Raw genomic sequence first — 19,644 nt, 5'->3', positions numbered from 1 at the left:
TCCTGAGGTTGGATACTCTCAGGTTTATGAGTGGCTGAGCCATCAGTGAAAAAAGCCCAGGCAAAGTAGAGAACCTTTGTGAATCAAGGGCCCCATTGAGCCAGCAGCTTTGCTTCAGGTGATGGAATAGAGAGGATAGCTGCCACTTTTTCATGTTGAGATCAGGTGCCAGAGGGGCGAGGCCAGCTGGGTTCTTGAACATATCATTTCCATTTAATCAGCAAGGCTTGTTAGGCCCTTCTCAACTTATGAGTCCCTGAATCCATGTTGACTCACTCCAAAATGCGGTATCAGACTGGAGAGTCACAAAGCTTCCTTAAACCAGGCATTCTTTTTCAAAGTAGTTCAATAGCAAGCTAATAGATGCTTTTCAAAAAAAGATGTGCTTACCTGATAGCTGTCAGGAGCCAACAAGTCCAAAACCCAAGAGATGCCTCCAGGTTAAGGCTGTTTTCCTTTGTCTTGGTCTCCACTTGACAGAATCATTAGTCATAGACTTACAGCTCAAAACAGTCACGAAGATGTGGGACTTCAAAAGCAGACCGCGTGCCAGCAGCTTGCTAGTTGGGTGCCAAGGCAGCCTTGCGGGTTTGAGTCCCTTCAAAGTACACTGAGAAGTAGTTCAGTCCATTTAAAGCACCAGATGGAATGCTGAAATGAGACACGTACTATATCCAGCACTCAAAGGTTTGAGTGCAAGCCGCTCAGTCATGCCCAACTCATTTCGACCCCAGGAATTCTCCAGGCCAGAATACTGGAGTGGGTAGCCTTTCCCTTCTCCAGGGGATCTTCCCAACCCAGGGATCAAACCCAAGTCTCCTGCATTGCAGGAGGATTCTTTACCATCAGAGCCACCAAGGAAGCCCCTGATTTGAGTAGGGTGCTTTTAAGTTTTGATTTGGACAAGCCAAATGCAACTCTAGAGTTTTGGGTGACCCATGATCTATATCAGGTGGTGAGGTCCTTGTGACTGACACCATCTGTTTCATCTTTTTTTTTTTAATTTGGTTGTGCCAGGTCTTAGCTGTGGCATGTGGGCTCTTTGATCTTCATTGCAGCATGTGGGATCTAGTTCCCTGACCAGGAATCGAACCTGGGCTGCTTGCACTGGGAGCATGGAGTCTTAGCCATAGCACTATTGCCACAATGCTTTCTAGCTGAGGTCATGGGGTGTCCATTGGCTGGCTCAAGCTTACACACTGCTGACCTTCTTTGTGGAGTTCACCTTAATCCAGAATGATTGCTCTCCTATCACTAACATCTCTTAATTCTCATTCAGTTTCTACATAAGGGCTGAGAACTTGTCCAGGGTGGTAGGCTGATCCCAGAAATTTACCTAGATTTCTTGGGGTTAATTTCTCATTCTCTAGTTGGTCACTTACATCAGCATTCTAAATCCAGTCTGAAGTAATAAGAACCTGAATTCTAATCAATGCCTCATTCTTGGTTTCTTACAAGAGTTTATCTGTCTCTCATAGATCTCTCTGAAAGGATAAAAGTACCCATGGGTTGTGTTGTGTTGTTACCCACTCAGTTGTGTTCGACTCTTTGAGACCCCATGGACTGTAGCCCACCAGGCTCCTCTGTCCGTGGAAATCCTCCAGGCAAGAATACTGGAGTGGGTTGCCATTCCCTTCTCTAAAGTATCTTCCTAACCCAGGGATCGAACCAGGGTCTCCTGCCTTGCAGGCAGATTCTTTACCATCTGAGCCACCAGGGAAGCCCAGAGTAGCCATGACCCACTTCCAAAACCTCTAAGACCTTTTACTGTCATTTCCAAATAGACTTGAGGTCGACAAGCTATAGGAAAGACAGCCCAGCTGATTCCATTGGTCCTTAAGAGCAGCGGTCCCCAACCTTTCTGGCCCCAGGGGCCAGTTTCGTGGAAGACAGTTTTTCCACAGACAGGGCAGGGGGATGGGGAGGAGGTTCAGGCAGTGATGCCAGTGGCGGTTCAGGTGGTAACACCAGGCATGTGAGCGGCAATAAAGCTTCGCTCCCACGCCCACTGCTCATCCCCTGCTGTGCAGTAGTGGTCTGTAGCTGGGGTTTGGGGACCCCAACTTAAGAGCATTACACACCCTGCCCACCCTGAACTCCCAAGTAAACCAGACATCGTTCTAATGATTGGCCTGATTTATGCCCATGAATTTCTCTTCTTTCATGGTCACTATAGATGTGTGTGTCTGACATTGAAAGAGAGCAGAACCTTTTGCCTGAACAGGAACAGTACTACAGTGAATTTTAGTACTTGCTGTTCCAGTGGTGTAGACCTGAAGCTGATTAACAGTGGTAAGGAAGCGCCCCAGTCCAGAAGAGACTTAGGAGCAGAGAGGCCACCTCTCAGGCAGCTGTCTTGAACCTGCACCCTGGTGTTCAGCCTGCAGCCACCTCCACGATTCATCCTCACTAACAGGCAGCAATGGAAGGGCCATGTGCCTCCATAACTGACTCTATGATTTGATCAGCATACTCACTACAGGCTTCCCATGGCCTTCCCTCAGGTCTGTGCAAGGCTCTCATCCTTCCTCTTTCAGAAAATCATGTCTCTGTCAGAATCTTGTCCTTGTCACCAAAACTGTAAAGAATTGGAGATTCTACCCCACTTGCAGTTTCACGGATGTGGTAGAAGACACGAGACTCTTCACCTGGAGATAAAGGGCAGTTTTATCACTCACAGCAATAGCAGTAGCTAGAGCATTGCCATTTTCCTGCCATTTTCCCACAAAGCGAGGCAGAGGGGCAGATGACCCCCTCATCGACCAATGGGTTGGGTTACAAAAGAGGAATCCTGAGCTTAGGGAACCCAGATTTTTTATTAACAGTAAGCACGACTGTCTTTTCCTACAGAGGGGGGCAATTATCTCCCCTCTACTAGACAGTAAGAATGTTTGCCCTTTGATCTTGAAGACACTCTCTCTTCCCATCACTGCCTGTCTGTCCGGCTGCCTCAGTGTCCTGGTGCTTTGGCAGCTGGCTTTCCTAGAGCCGAGTGATCCAGAAGAGAGCAAGACAGAAAGTGCAGTGTCTTCTGCAACCTACACACTGTCATTCCTGCGGTATCTTATTAGTTACACAAGTCAGCCCTAGGCGTTGTGGGAGGGGACTGAACAAGGGCATTCATAGTAGGAGGTAAAAATCACTGAGGACCATCTTGGAAGCTTGAGGTGGTTCATGAGGAACCACCACAGTGGTTACGTAAGCCGTTAACATCATTATTAGCTAGATAAAGAGTATATGGAGATTATGTAAGTCTAAAACTATTTCAAAATAAAAGTTGAAGAATTTTACATGAAAATACAAGTTACAGACTAGAAGAAAATATCCAAAACACATATATCTGACAAAAATCTTGTGTCCACAAAATACAATGAATTCTTAAAAGTGAATAATAAAAAGACAAACAATCCAGTTAACAAATGAACAAAAGAAATGGACACATACTTCACAAAAGTAGATAATCAGTTGTCCAGTAAACACATGTAAAAATACTCAAGATCATTTGGTATCTGGGAAATGCAAACTGTTACCACAAGAAGATACATTTCACTCCCACCAGAGTAGTCAAAAATAAAATAGCTGGTAGCATTAAGTGTGGGTGAGGATCTGGAGCAATTTATTGCTGGTTAGAGTATAAAACAATCCTTTGGGGTAATACTTAACGTAGTTCCTTAAAAGGTGACATGTATACTTTCTGTAGGACCTAGCAATTCCACCAGTGAGTATTTAGAGAGAAATGAAAACATATGACCACTGAGAGTTATACACAAATACCAGAGCAGCTATATTCATAATACATAATATCCAAGAGCTAGCAGCTACTCAAATGTTTATCAGTAGGAGAATGGATATATAAATTGTGAATCAGATCTTTTTTTGGATATTATGAATATTTGCTTCTGGTTTGTGGCTTTTTCAAGCAGTTTCTTGAAAAGACCAAAAGTTTAATTTTAGTAGTCCAGATATTTATGGTTTTACCCTTCTAAAGCCATTACTTGTACATAACTAGTATTCTAACACAGGGAGAAGGTTGCCAAAACTGCTACAGTGAAGGAGTCTCTGGGGGGCACTAACAGGAGCGTCTGTTATTTTACAATTTGGACAGATTCTAGAACCTTTTGTTAGAGGAGTGACCTAGCTTGCAAGTAAACAGCATAAAGTACAAGTTGTAAATGAGAAATGTTTCCTCTAGAATATAAAACCTAAAAGAAGTTGTGGGTGGTGAGAGAGTCCATAGCTATTTCTCGACAGTGTCAAATAGATGGAGCAGCCTTCAGTTTCCCAAATACTTCTAAGGAATTTAATCAAGGTGACAAGGCCCCACCCTATGTGTGAGGCAACAACCCATCCCCTTTTTGGTGAGCTCCTGAATCACTAATGTCACACCTGAGTTTCTGGAGTGAGCAGGATGTGGCTGAGATCTTGCCCTCAGAGACTGTGTACAGTGACAGGTACTCACATGGGCTGTCACTTTAGTTGCGTCCAAATTTGTGACCCCATGGACTTAAGTTTGCTAGGCTCCTCTGTCCCATGGGGTTCTCCAGACAAGAACACTGGAGTGGGTTGCCGTATCCTTCTCCAGGGGATCTTCCCAACCCAGGGATCGAACCCGTGTCTCATATCTCCTGCATTGGTGGGCAGGCTCTTTACCACTAGCACCATGTATGAAGCCCAGGCACCCCCAAAGGGGCTGGGTAAAGTGTGTCCTTTGGAGGGGAAGGCAAACTGCAGTCAAGGGACTGGTGAAATAGGCATGGACAAAAAATATTCAATAAATCTGCAAGAGCGAAATATTTGCCAGATGCTGATTGGACGAATTTGGTTTAGTGGTGCTGGCTATGGGACCTTAATGAGATTGAGGTAATCCACTGTGTGGCACATTCGTTCTTACCAACTCTTAAGAGCAGGCCAAATGGGTCTGTTAAATAGCAAAGCAGTGGGGATGATAACTTCTCCAAATACATCTTATCTAAGGGGTCTCCATCATTAAAGACTCTCTTTTAATTTACATTGGGCCATATTAACTATTTCACTGGGGGAGGAAGAGGTCCGTGGGTTTCTATTTTATCAAGATAATTTGTAAGTGACAAAGATTTGATTTTATTACTTGGTGAGTCAGAGTCCATGACCACTGTGGCACGTTTTAGGACAGTGGGTACTCTGATCATTAGGGATTTAGGCAAGACCGTAGTTCCTGTGGTTGAGGTAAGGCATACCTGTTTGTCCTCTTTATCATGTTTAGTAACTTCCCAACAATTATGGGAACCACCTTATTTAAATTTAGTGCGATGCCCAGTGTAACTGTCATTTGAGCGCCATTATTGATTAAGGCCACAAAGGTTTGCCAATTGTTACATTTCAGCAAATATTAAATTAATTCAGAACCAATGTTACAGATGTACAAAAGCCAATCTGCCCTTTTTATATCCTTTTGTTGTAGAAATCCTTTTCAGTAAAATTTGTTACCAACTGCACCAAATTGTGGACTTCCTTTTCAGTTTTTTTCACTTCCTTCTTGTTAGTGATTGAACTGTGTCCCCACTTCATTCATTGAAGCTCTGATCCCCACACAACCATATTGGAGATGGGACCTTTAAGGAGATACTTGATGTGTGCTTAGTCGCTCAGTCGTGTCTAACTCTCTGACCCCACGGACCACAGCCTGCCAGGCTCCTGAGGTCCCAGCAGGGCCCTAATCTGATAGGACTGATGTCCCTATAAGAGGAGGGGGAGAGACCAGGGCGCGCTCTCCCTGTGTGCACACGCAGAGGAAAGGCCAGTGAGGATGCAGCGAGGAGACCATGTGCAAGCCAGGAGGAGGGGCCTTATCGGGAACCAGCCCTGGTGACACCTTGATCTTGTAGATCAAGACTCCAGGACTGTGAGGAGACAGACTTCTGTTTAAGCAACTCTGTTCCAGCAGCCCTAGTAGGCGAGTGAACTCCCCATGTGTCAGGGGTTTTCGTTTGTTTTGGTTTGGTGGTTTTGGGTTGTTTGTTTTTTAGTGGTGGTGTTTACTGGATAGTCTTGAGAGAGGTCTTCTCTACACTGCCCACATTAATAAATTTCTTCCTCCAGAGCCTCAAATTTGTGTGACCAGGAGTAGGATCCTTGGCCATACAGGGATGCCATGGGTGTTTCTCTGTCTAATCCTCTGATCCGAGAATCAAGACACATCGGCAGCAGATGCAGGAAAAGCATCTTACAGGGTCCTCGTGAGCTGTTTGCTTTCAGGAGTGTGAATCTCAGTAATTCAGCTCTCCAAACAGGAACTGCTGGTCTCACACACAAGTGACCACCCTGAGAGCCTATGCAAGCTGTCTTTTCCCCTGAGCCCTTTCAATGTTTATTTTCTTTGTTTCAATGTTTATTTATTTGACTTCTCTGGGTCTTAGTTTCAGCATAAGCGATCTTTAGTTGTGGTGTGCCAACTCTTAGTTGTGGCATATGGGATCTAGTTCCTTGACCAGGGATGGAACCTGTACCCCCTGCATTGGGGACCACCAAGGAAATAATCCCCAAAGTCCTCTTCAGGACCAGTGCCTGGTGGAGACACACAACCAGCAGGTCACAAGGTCTTTCTCCTGAGTCCATCAATCAAGACACACAGTTCAGTCTAAGACACAAATGAATCTGGGCTAAGACGCAGGACCCAGGGCTACTTCAGGGAGGGCCCTGATCCCGTACTCCTCTGTAACACCAATCATTGATGCTTCCAACTGTGGTGGGTTAAATCTATGACAGAGGCTTGGTAGGACTCAGCAAACGCAGCATCAGGCAGTACCCCAAAGCAAGAGAAGAAACTCGAGGTAGTGGTGGCCCCTCTGAACGCCCTGCTTCTGATGCCAACTGCTGTGGCCACCTAGCAGGGACGGGATCACCACCTCCACACCCGAAATTTGGTTCCGTGTCAGGACTGATGTCATGCACACCATGATTATACAAAAGAGGCTTTCCCTGTTGACCCCAAAATTAAGAGAACAAGAAAAGGAGGCTGGTTTGGGGCTTTTTATTGTGGGGTGGGGCGGGGATAAGGGTTCTTGTACACAGGGAGGGACTTGGAAGGTTTCAGTCTCCCAGGCTTCCTGAAAAGCTTACCCAGATGTGGCGCATAAGGGGAAGAGAGAAGTGAGATTTCAACGATCTCGGCAAACAGACATCATAAGATGGAGCCAGCTGTCTATTATAATATTAAATTATGATGATTCTAGAACACACTAGGTTACAATTTGGATAATGTATATCATAGTTTCAAGTAAGACTTCACAAATTTTTCCATATAAAAACATTTCTGGGCAAATATATCCCATCCCCTTGATTACATTTATTGATGATTACTCCTTTCTGAACGGCCACAGAAGGTGAGTGAAGGAATAAGAAAGGCAGAGATTAGTACTGTCATTAAAGACTTAGATTCTTCTCACACCCCCATCTTACTCCTCATTGCTCAACTGTTGGGGCTGTGTGATAAATTGTCACAAACCAAATTATCCGTGGCTCCAGATGCGGTCGTCATGGGCCACCTGTGTCCCTACACCTTGTTTCACTCTACCTTGGAAGGAGGGTGACTCTGGGGGTGTCTTCTCTTGCAGGACTGAGCTATCGGCGCTGTCAGTGCACTCGCTTGTGTGGGTCCCCTCGACCCCCAGTTTTGTAAATAAGCCTTCCTCAATGAAGAAAATAAACACTCAACCAACTGAAAGGGGAAAAAAATTCTCCACTGACTTCGTGTGTCAGGCAGTTAATGAGGCCCAGTCCTTGCAGTGTTCTCTGACCCTTCTGTGGTTTTACCGCCTGCCCGTCGGGCTCGTCTCCTCCCGCTCCCCCTCGCTTGCTTTGCTCCAGCCACCCGGGTCCTCTTGTTCCTTAGACAGAACCAGACACGTGCCCCACTTCAAGGCGCTCTGCACTTTGCTGTTCCCTCTGCCTAACCTTTTACTAGAAGCTGAATCCTCCCAACACTTAGTGGCATAAAATATTCTGAAAAGGAATAGATCAAACCTCTTTGAGTCCATTTCTCAAGGGCCCATTTACTACTGTTTAAAAAAAAAAAAAATTTGAACTATTTGCATTATCTTGAGCAGTGTTTCTCAAATCATCTACAGTAAAGGACCAGGTTTTAAAGTTGACCAAGCCGTCATCCTGTCATGCCAAATAGGACTGCAGCTCACATTTGGTGTGACTCATCTTGCTAGTTTGATGCTTATATCGTCTAAAGGAAGAGCCTGCTTTTGGTGGTGGTGGCAGTGTTCAATTGCTGTGAGTTTCTGAACTGTGTCACAGGAGGTTAACAAAACTTGTTTGCTGGTTGGCACCAGACCCCACTTTAGGATCACTGATCCAGAGGGCATCTTTCTTTTGGCAAGATAGCTAAATCATAGATGAGGAGACCTTCCTGTCACAGTGATGCTCCTCAAGGGTCACAACATTGTGGTAATACCTTAGGACAGTTTCCAGGCTTTTCTTCAAAGAAGAGTTTCTTTCCCTAAGAGTGAAAAGACATTTGTGAAGCGATTTGTTTTTAATTTTGTTTGGTTTTTTAATGTACGATTCATCCACATATATAGTCAATTAACTGCTCAATTTTCAAATTTGGAAATGAAAATTTAATAGCTGAGAGCCAAATGCATATTCTAAAACACAGTGTCAGTACAGATTATAGAATTAGAAGGTAGCCAGCTACTGCATCATTAGATACACCACCTACATTATTAGATATATACATGATATTTTTAACTGGTTGATGCTATGTAAGGATATTATTTCTTAGGTAAAATCTGAGCATTTATGAGTTTAGTTGAATCTATTAAAAACTGTTCATTCCAAAATTGTAAGATCTGTAATTACATAAATAAGGATCATTAATAAGTTATTTCAACAAATGTTCATTAGCGTTTCACTACTATTAAATAGACTTTGTTATTCAAGTATGAAAAGGCAATAAGTACATTTAACATTTTCCTTTTAATTAGGTCATAAGTTTTCAGTACCAAATAAATTTATAGTCTAACTCTGTGAGGGTAAAGGTGTGTGTGTGTCTGTGCGTCAGTCACTTGGTCATGTCCGACTCTGCAATCCCATGGACTGTAGCCTGCCAGGCTCTTCTGTCCATGGGATTCTCCAGGCAAGAGTACTGGAGTGGGTAGCCTTTCCCTTCTCCAGGGGATCTTCCTGACCCAGGGATCAAACCCAGGTCTCCTGCATTGCAGGCAGATTTTTTACCATCTGAGCTATAGGGAAGTCCCGAGGTGTATATAGGTTACTTTAAAAATATAGCATAGCCTCCAACTAATAAAAAAATTAAAAAAAAATAAAAAAATAAAGCATGTAAAAAAAAAAATAAAATAAAAAATAAAATAAAAGTCAAAAAAAAAAAAAAAAAAATATAGCATGCTTTCCCTACATCCTCTGACTCCTATCCCCAAGAATATTACGGATTTTCAAAGGCACTAAATCTTTGAACATAGCTCATTTTATGACAAAAATCTATCCCAAAGGGGTAGAAAGAATACAATTTAAATGTTATATCAGCTCTCACTTTAGTAGATCTATTTTGGAGTCCATCACATAAAAATATTAAATAGTTGGAAAACTTTTTATTTTTTATTCAGTATGGAGATTTATTCCCAGAGCACAGCTTTTCTGATGCAAAACTGGAATGCTTCTGTAGTCACAACAGTTGTCCCCACACCATGTGGTATCTTCCATTACTTTGCTGTAGAGATGAATTTTTGGCCCAGGGTCTCGGTAATGTTGCACATACGTGGTTTTAAGTGGCAAAGCAGTATTCTCTGCATTCATTTGACTTTCACAGCTACAGTTGGCTCCAGGTTAGAACAAGGAGAATACATCACACCGTGGCCACCCTCACGGCTGCCGTGGTAGCTGGGTCCCAGTAGGCACTGTTGCTTCTAAAGACACAACCCACCATTACTGAGGACTTACGGATCCTCTTCAAAGATTTCAGAGTACGGTCTAGTTATTACTGATCTAGTTTTTTAATAATAAAAGCATGGCTGTGAAATAACAGTGAAACTAAAGGGAAAGATTTTCAAAGTAGTTGATGATTTTCAGGATATCTGTCTAAATATTTGATTTAAATTTTTCCCTCTCCAGAAAAAAGTGGCACAGTCCTTTTAGACTCATTAACAAGGATTTAAAAATTAGGTTAATTCTTAATGCCCATTGTTCATACATGCAACATATTTGGAAGGCCAATCTATTAAAAATATGTTTAGTTTACTGTGTGCATGTATTTTTAACATTTTAGACAATTTTGTTTGCTCCAAGAATGTTTGTTACAATTAATACAAAAATAAGATGATTTGATTTACTGTGAAATTGCACTGATGGACGGTTTGAATACTGTATCTCTGTGCAGCATCAACTTAATGCTTTTCATGGTATGACACTAGACTATTAAGCATATATAAAGTCTTCATAATGCGTGCATTTCTGTTACCAATCGGTATAATTATTAAAGTTGCAGCTTTTTAGCAAAAATGATTTCCTAGAAAATCCAATTATGTCCCTCTAAATAATATCTGAATAAGCAAAAAGGAAAAAAATAATTTTCAGTGTACATGCTTAAATGATCTGTTATGGAGAATTAGATTTCTGATATTCATTAAATATCAAAGAAACTACGACCATACTCAGTGTAGGCCACCTTTTTTATAGAAGTGAATTTATGCATGTTTCATAAGGGTCGTACTGATGAATATGTTTGAGGCTTTCAGCTTTTAGTGGATACAAAATAGAATGATTGATAAAATCCTCCCTACTATTGGCTATTATTTACTGACTCTTAAGTGGCAGGTTGTATTTATGCCAATTTATCTGCTTCAGGGAACATTCTTGATAGCAGAACAAAGTGAATAAAAGTAGTTTGCTTTGCAAATGAATGCAAATTGGAGAGCCTTTCGGAAAGCCCTTTAACAGGGGCAGCTCACTTTGATTCTGAGTGAAGCTGCCATTTGGACATGGTGAAAAGAGCACGCTTGAACCATTGATTGGGGGAGACAGTAAGAAGTCAGGAAGGGCCCGTTAAGCTTGCAGTGAGGCGGGCGGATGTCAGTGTGGTTAGAGCGCAGTGGGAGAATGACAGGGAGGATTAGTGTCAGGGAGACGCTGTGCTGGGGCTGCAGAGATAGTCCCTGGGGTCACTCACCTCCGACTGTTGTTCTGTGCTGATGGTTCTGTAATGCAAACGGCCTGATGTGTGCCTGTTCATTATCGGAAATGGTGATTAGAAAAGGTATTTGTCTCAAAGGTTTCCTTCCTTCCTTCTGTCTTTTTAATTAAAGCAAAATAAGGTGGCTTCCTCCATCTCTCTGCTCACTCCTAGAGTCTAGTATAACACCAGCGTGGCTACTGCCTCCGGTAGGAACCAGTGCTGTAAAATAAAATAATGGTAATGTCATTATCTGTTATTCGATGATGCTCTCTTTTGCTTTTCTCAGCTTTGGCTCTCACCAAGTGGTAATGCTCAATAAAATGCAGAAAATATGTACACTTTAAAAATTTTGGCTTTTGCAAATAAGATTTTTATAATCTTTAAGGTATTTTAATATTCATTTACCCATTTGACCAACTTTTAAGAAGCTGTTTACCATCTCAAAAAGGAAGTGTTGCTTTCTTTGCATGGATCAGATGGTTTAAGTCTTGGTTGCAGGATTTTCTATTTCTGTTCTCAAGTTTTATGAAATGCTAGCACTGGCTAAATTAAACTTCTTGAAAACAACATGATTTTTAGACTTACTTTTACATAGAATGAATAAAAAATTCTCTCAGTTCTGATTTGGAATTAGTACATTTACTTGTTCACATTTTCATTTACATTAAAAAAGCAAAAAACTTATTAAAAACTTCGAGACCTTCTACAGGAACCTCACATGAGGTATCTGTGACACACAATGCACGTCCAAACGACTGTCTTACCTTTTTTTTTTAATGTCTTTAAAAGCTTGGGTTCACAATACTGTTTCTTCATTATTTGGTATATATATGGGAACATTCTAACGATGTTCATTCTAACAAACATTCATAACGTTAAATATGCAACTCAGACCTTCATTCAAACTATTAGATTAACATTGTTATTTTTGCAGAAAGCATGATGCTAATACTTAGTTTCACAGGCTTATTAAATGTTTTAGCAAACGTTGTTGTTCTTTAATGTTCTGCAGGCACCTGAATGGACAGAAGAGGACCTCAGCCAGCTGACAAGAAGTATGGTGAAGTTCCCAGGAGGGACCCCAGGTCGATGGGAAAAGATTGCCCACGAATTGGGCCGATCCGTGACAGATGTGAGTTCATTCAGATTTGCACTGTGTGGAGAGTGACAAACCAGAAAGAGCCACCCGTGTAGAAGGCAGACAGACACATCCGACATTACCCTGGGAGAAAGGCTCCAGTCCTTTTAGGACCTGGAAGTAAACCATTAACGAAACAGGCAAGAAGTAGATGTCAGCCGGTCCCCTGGTCTACATTAGGAATTCTAGGAATTCTAGTGTTTGGAGACTTAAGCTACTATGACCTAATCACAGAAAAACAACGCTAGTTTTTATGTTTAGAGTGACTCCTTTAGCTATGGGAAAAAATATTGGGTTAGCCCAAAAGTTCGTAAGATGTTATGGAAAAACCCAAATGAATATTTGGCTAATCCACTAGTTCTCTGATCAGAATTAGTTATATTTCAGCTGGATCTTCTTAACATTGAAGTACACACTGCTATAGGTAGACTGGTGGTTTGCATTAGTTAAATAAGCAATATTCCAATTATGTTTTTATTTAAAGGATGATACCTACAATTCATTTTCACAAGTTAACAAAAAAAATTTATATGCATATAACTTTGTAATTATATATAAAATAATTGTTTATATATGTTGTAAATACAAATAATATATAATCCTATATAATTTAATATATATGATTAGTTATACCTACCATTTAAAAGACCAAATGTTTATCTGGAAAGTTTTAGATTTAACACTGGAAATTTAGGGCAGAGAATCTTATGAAAGTACCCACTACAGCACCAGGTATGTACTAAATATTCAGTAAATGTTTAATTTGAAATGGAGACATCTTTATTTTCATCAATATGATCCTTATTTTCATAAATGGCTAAATATTATTTACTAAATTTACTTTAAAATAAATCCTATAGATCTAAAATATTGAAGGAGTTACTGAAATCAAAGATTCATATTTCTCATGTTCAATTCTGTTACTGTACTTTTGGGTCTTTTTTTGATAATGAACAATTTTAAAACCCTGCAAAATGATTAATAAGCACAACTACCAAAAAAACAAAAACCCACCTGTTGCATAAATATTATTTTTCACAGTAAACTTTTCCACTTTTTAATTCAGAAACAAAAGATTGCTTGTCATTTTTTATTTGGACAGGAGCTGCTTTGAGAATTTCAAATTGTATATTGTTTTCACTACCATATAGTAGGTCTTTTTAAAATCACATTTAAAAAACTTAAAATTTTTCATGAGATGTTTTAATTATTTTGATTTAAGAGTTAAAGTCTGATCATGTCAGCCCTTGCTTTTATCTTTATAACTTTTGGGTTTTTTTGTTTGTTTGTTTTTTTGCTTTTTTCAAGATAAGACCAGTTATCTTAAGTGACTAGAAAAGGTAACCTTATGGCTTTTCTCTTCAGCTAAGAATGTTAGGGTATATGCATTTTATTATGTTGTTGTAAGGTTGTTTGTAAAGATTAAGTTAATAATGCCTTTGCCTTATCAGTAATCTGACCAGATTAAAGATGTTCCATGGTTACTGATGTTTTAAGTACTATGAGCCTCTATATAACTCCTGTTATTAAAAGCTGCTAAAATACTTTTAGAGTTATAAAACAGGCATTGGTTTAAAAGGGCCCCAAAACTTACAGTTCAATTGGCTGATAAGTGTCTCCTTTGAAGAGAGGACTGCCTTTAACTTTTAATAGTGCCCAACTGCAGATAAAAAGTAGAGTATTTTAATGTATTGTCATTAAAATCTTAGCCTTTATTCTCAAGAGGAGAGAGATGAAAGTTTAAATGTTAATATTGTTGTTGCTTAGTCACTAAGTCATGTCCAACTTTTTTGAGACACCACTGACACTACGCCTGCCAGGCTCCTCTGTCCATGGAATTTTTTAGGCAAGAATACTGGAGTGGGGTTGCGGGAGATGCTAATATACATGACACGTAACTAACAGAGCCTTGGAATGGCTGTTTAGTATCATAGATCTAGAAAATCAAGGGAATTGTAAAGAGCAGCCTTGGTGTAGATAAAGACATCTTTTCACACTTTTGCAAATTCATCCCATAATTTTTTTTCTTTTAGGCTTACCCAAGGGAGAATGATTCCATGGCTATAATATTAATAGATATTTTTTACTTATATCATGGAAGAAGCAAACATGACTGTGAGATTTTTTTTTTCCCAAGTATTTAGTTGTATTTTCATAATACCAAAAGTATCTTGGAAATAAATACTTAGAAAGCCTAAACTTTTGGGGCACCAAAAGTACCATGGTAACTTTTCTCTTAGTATACACAAATAGAGACCCACATTGTATTTTCATTCTGTGAGCATCATCTCCATAGCTGGATTGAACGTTTCATTTCAGTAACATACACACAAACTGTAAGCCACTCTCTCTCTAAAAGAGAAGTGTCTGAAGACAACTTATTTAGTGGAACAGCGAGTTATACTGGAACAGCTGAAATGGGTCTGGCTAATACAGTTCCTTTAGCAGAATGTTAAGTGAAAGCTAACCACCCTTTAGAAGATCACTTATTTTGCCTTAATGGTGTTAATTAGATTTGTTTTCATTAAGTATTCGACTGTTGAAAAGAAACCAAGTTCAGTTTGCTGTCACTGGAGCCTCTGCATACTGACCAGATCACCTGTACCAATTCTCTTCAGCTCTGCTCCTCTGTTCTTTGACCTGTTTTCTTGCTAAATGTGTAGCTTCAGGCAGAGCTCTCTTTCCTACAAGAAACAATTGACCTTTTTTAGGGAGGGGTTAGAGTGTACCCATGGTGGAATGTATATGTTCTTTATTGGGGTTGACAGATTACAATGAAAAACTCATTTTGCTCCTCAATTAAGGAGTTTTCAGTATTGTCATAATTACTAGTTAAATTGCTAGGTTCTAATCTGGATAAATACAAGGAATGTTACTAGCTTTATTAAAAAAATACAAAATATATTTTAACTCAAATATACCTAAACTATAAGACTTAACCTTATTACAGATGAAATATTTTAAATATTAATATATGCCTTTCAGCAAATAATTTCGGTAACCACAAAGGACACTCAAATTGTAAAAACAACAGAGGAAACAAAAAACTGTCTGGCATGTAAAACCAATTTTAATGTGATTATTAGCTGCAGGTTTTTAAAATTAAAGTCGGGGAGCCTCAGATTTCTTGCTTGTGAAGTAGTGTCTTTTTCTCTTGCCTGAAGAGGATGTAAACTGATTCTGCTTCTCTCCATAATCTCTTGCATTCTGGTTGTGATAACAGACCGATTGGAGATTTTCTGCCTCCTTGGAAAAGGCCCAGGTAGGCAGCAAAACAAAAGATAGGTAGATAGATTTAAACAGACTTTAGTAATTAGCTTAGTGCCAATATGAGAGGTGTGTAGTTAGATAACTGTCCCATATGCAGGTGAAAAAGAGAGAGTATAATAAAATTCCCGATTTTATTTTCTATAGCCACAACTAGAGAGAAGATAACTTGTTGGGGGAACTTACATTTTTTGAAACAACTGTCATAATAACATATAAGACTTTTATCAGTGAACTAAGTATATAGTGTATATATATATAATGCTGAAAGGCATATATTAACATTTAAAATATTTCATCTATAATAAGGGCTTCCAAAGTAGGTGTTTCAGTTTAGATGTATCTCAGTTAAAATATACTTTGCATTAATTTTTTAACAAATTACAAATTTAACAAATAACTTTCCATGTATTTATCCAGAGTAGAATTTAGTAATTTAACTCATACTTTGGCAAACATGTTATTGCTGTTACTTTTAGAGTCAAACTACTACTACACAACTTGTAAAGGTCCTCATAGTCTCATAAACACAGAACATTTTTTGTTTCTCATCATTGCGCATATAAAGTATGTGAAAAGTTCTCTTGATGACCAGCCTTGTCTGTGTTCCTCTTCCTCCCTCCCTCACCCTCTCAACCCTTAAAGATATTAAATTTTAGAAAGGAATGGGTCGTTTATTCCATTCTTCTTGCCAGATGAGTCACTAGCTAATCTAATAAATTTTCAGTCTGACAGTAACAGATAATAATGTGCTACCAAATCTTTCTGTCACACACATCTGTTATATGTCATTCCAGACTTCAGTCTTCTTATACAGGCATACAACTACATAATTTTAACAGTATTAGTTTGTATTCTGCCCTTTTCACTTTGCTATGAAACACAGGCTTAGACTTCTTCCATGGCAACAAAGATCCACATCATTGTTCTAAACACATACAAACTCCCACGTTGTCTCAATATAATTAAGGAGCACCCAACTGATTGTCACTAAGTTTTCCTTTTTTTGCAATTTTATTGGGATGTCTTTTTTTTTTTTTAATTCATTCATCTTTCCATTTATATATTTCCTTAGCTTCTATGCCTAGGAATAGAGCTGCTTGATTCAAGAATATGGATGTTTTTAGAACCTTTGGTGACTCTAAAATTGGCCTCCAGAGAAGCTGTAACAATATACAATGTCCCTGGTGGTGTGAGAGAGGACACTTTCTCATAGTCTCATAAACAAAATGTTTTGTTTTTCATCACTGCTCATCAAGTAAGTGAAAAGTGCTAGTGCACTTATTTCTGTAACTTACCTCCTTATTGGCCTCATTTTGAAGACAGCTTGTGTTAATTCATTACGATTTAAGGATACTCTTACCTTCTGCAGATGCTTTGCTGTTTTATCTTTCGTCATCTTTGAATGTATTAGCTAACAACTCCAAAGAAATATTATATTGCAAATAATAGTGATTAGACTTTTTGCTCAACATTTTAGTAGGAAAACCCAATGTCTGATCAATTCTAGTATCAGTCTGATAGGGAAATTTTCTTCACTTTAATTCTTACAGTTCTAATTAGAACTGTATAATAAAATTTTATTACAGTTATGTTCAGGAATAGAAGTGAAATTTTAACAATAGTTTTTTTAACATCCCTTGACATGATCATATAACTTTTCTCATATGACCTAGTAAGGTTGAATATATTACCAAGGTCCCCCTTTGTATTTCAAAGATAAACTTTACTTGATCATGTTATTTTAATAAACTGGGTTTGATTTGTTATTTAGGATTCTCACATTTATGTATCACAGTAAAAGTATTACAGTACTTTTTATTACACTAAAAGAATTCTTAGTGTTTTTTTAATTGGATATCTTTAAGTAGGGTTATACCTGCCTTCTAACATCTAAAAAGTCGAGAGAAACAAAAGTGTGCTGTGAACAAAATGAGAACAAAATAAGTATCCAAATAAATGAAGTAGAATGGTTGAAAGCCATCATCAGGAAAATCCCCTTGAGAGCAGAAGAAAAAGACAATTTTAAAACACTATAGAAAAGAGAAGAAATACATGGAATCAGTCCAAAAGCTCAAAATCTGATTAAAAGGAGTTCCGGTGAGAGAGACACAGAAAACAGACATGAGGGCATTACTCAATAAAAGAGACAAGTTCTCCAGGATGAAGGAACGAACAAACACCTGAGACCAACTTGTGAGAGCCTTCTAAAGTGGGGTAGAATACCTGGAAAAGATCCTGGGGGAGCTTCATGAACACTGAGACCACCTAAGAAGACCTTTAAAGCTTCTCAGGAGAAAAACTCTCCAAATTAAAGCAGTTCAGAGTGACAGCAGAGCACTTGGCAGCACTGGATGCCGAGAGACCAGTGAACAGTGGCCTCACCCCTCAAGCGGAAACGGTCCTGAATCTAGAAAGAGCAGTTCCGATGGTAAATACATAGGGTGAGGACTCTGCCCGTTCTGGAAAGTTTCCTGAGATGGCACTCCAGGAAATGAGGGATAAATCAATACAGAGGAAGACATAGAACCCTCGAAAAAGTGGACCAGGCCTAGTGAATAGAAATCCTGAGTCCCTAAGTGGTACGGCTGGGTGAAGAGCGCAGGAAGTCCACGCTGGATCCAAAGAACAAAAGACTCTGTGACAGCAGCTGCAGAAATTCCTGTGTGTGAACAAAAAGCAACTAGAAACTCCACAAACAGAAAACCACCGTCCAGATTTAAGATCAGCCATATCTCAGACTCAATTTCAGGCCACCAGATTAAAGCAAATACCACAGTAAAGTGACCCATACAAATTTTCTGGTTTTCCAATGCATGTGAAAGTTATGTTTACATTATATTGTTGTCTGTTAACTGTGCAATAGTAGTATATCCAAAAAACGCACATACCTTAACTAAAAATAATTTATTGCTAAAAAATGCAAACTATCATCTGAGCCTTCAGTGAATCATAATCTTTTCTACAGTAGTAACATGAAAGATCACCAAGAACACCACAGCAAATATAATAATGAAATTGTTTGAAACATTGTGAAAATTACCAAAATGTGGCACGGAGACACAAAATGAGCAGATGCTACTGGGAAAACGGTGCCCATAAACCTTCCTGAGTGGAGTAAGTAGCCACAGGTGCACAGAGTAGCCACAAGCCTGCAACTTAAAAAACCACAGTCTGCTTGTGTACTAACAAATGGAATGATAGAAACAGCAGAAGAACCTGATAGTGATAATATTCTCTAATAATTATTACTAATTATTTTAATAATTATTAACTATTTTAATTATTAAAATTAAATAATTATATTATTACTCACTAATAATTTTAATGACACAAGAAACATGATCACAGTGCAGTACTTGTCTTTATAGTGAGTATTGTTTACCAGATTGCAATTATGTGAGATCTTACATATTTTATAAATGGTTTTTCAATTTTTTAAATCAATTGTGGAAGACGATCACAAGCTGTCCATCAAGTATGTCCTCTCCTTGTCTAGTAATAGAGAAGGCAGGCCCATATTTGCCCAGAAACACTGCACTTCACAGCGCTCTAAGCTCTGCAGTGGCTCAGTCACCAATTTCTTCTCAGAGGAACGTGAGTGAAGTAACCTGTGTTCCTGGGAGCTCTTCCTCCCTTTCCCTTCCAGGGCTGGACCAGCAACAGCCGCAACCGTGCAGACAGAGATAGTTGCCCTAAAGAATGGCAGGGAAGCATGACAGAAAGAAACTGAACATGTGGAGTAAAAGAGAAACTGAAGATACTGACAAGGTCCATGAAGAAAAAGCAGAGTAAGAGGTTCAAGTGAAATTCTGAGGAAAGTCCTCTCTCAGAGGTAATATTTGAGCAGAGACACAAAGCAACTGAGGGAGTGAGGTTGTGTGAGAATGAGTGCTCCAGGTGGAAGAAACAGTGCTTGCAGGAGCATGTTTGGAGCTTGCAGAGCCCAGCAAGGAGGGCAGTGTAGCTGAGCAGGAGGGGTTTAGAGAAGATGAGGCCAAAAGGTAGTGGAGGACCATGCAGGACCTCACTGGTCAAGGTAAAAATTTTGAATTTTACTGAG

The 19,644-nt window shown here is 39.5% G+C and overlaps 1 protein-coding gene across 1 annotated transcript in view; it reads left to right on the top strand.

Annotated features, from left to right (window-relative positions):
* DNAJC1 (DnaJ heat shock protein family (Hsp40) member C1) overlaps nucleotides 1-19,644 on the top strand; it is a 191,057-nt gene that overhangs the window by 141,772 nt on the left and 29,641 nt on the right. The window contains exon 9 of the mRNA XM_043884619.1: nucleotides 12,189-12,308. Coding sequence (XP_043740554.1) covers nucleotides 12,189-12,308 — 120 coding nt within the window. The remainder of the gene's footprint in view (nucleotides 1-12,188; nucleotides 12,309-19,644) is intronic.

The sequence above is a fragment of the Cervus elaphus genome, chromosome 23 (genome assembly GCF_910594005.1).
Source record: "Cervus elaphus chromosome 23, mCerEla1.1, whole genome shotgun sequence".
NCBI lineage: Eukaryota > Metazoa > Chordata > Mammalia > Artiodactyla > Cervidae > Cervus > Cervus elaphus.
The sequence above is the reverse complement of the archived record's forward strand: the minus strand, read 5'-3'. Positions and strand labels throughout refer to the sequence as shown.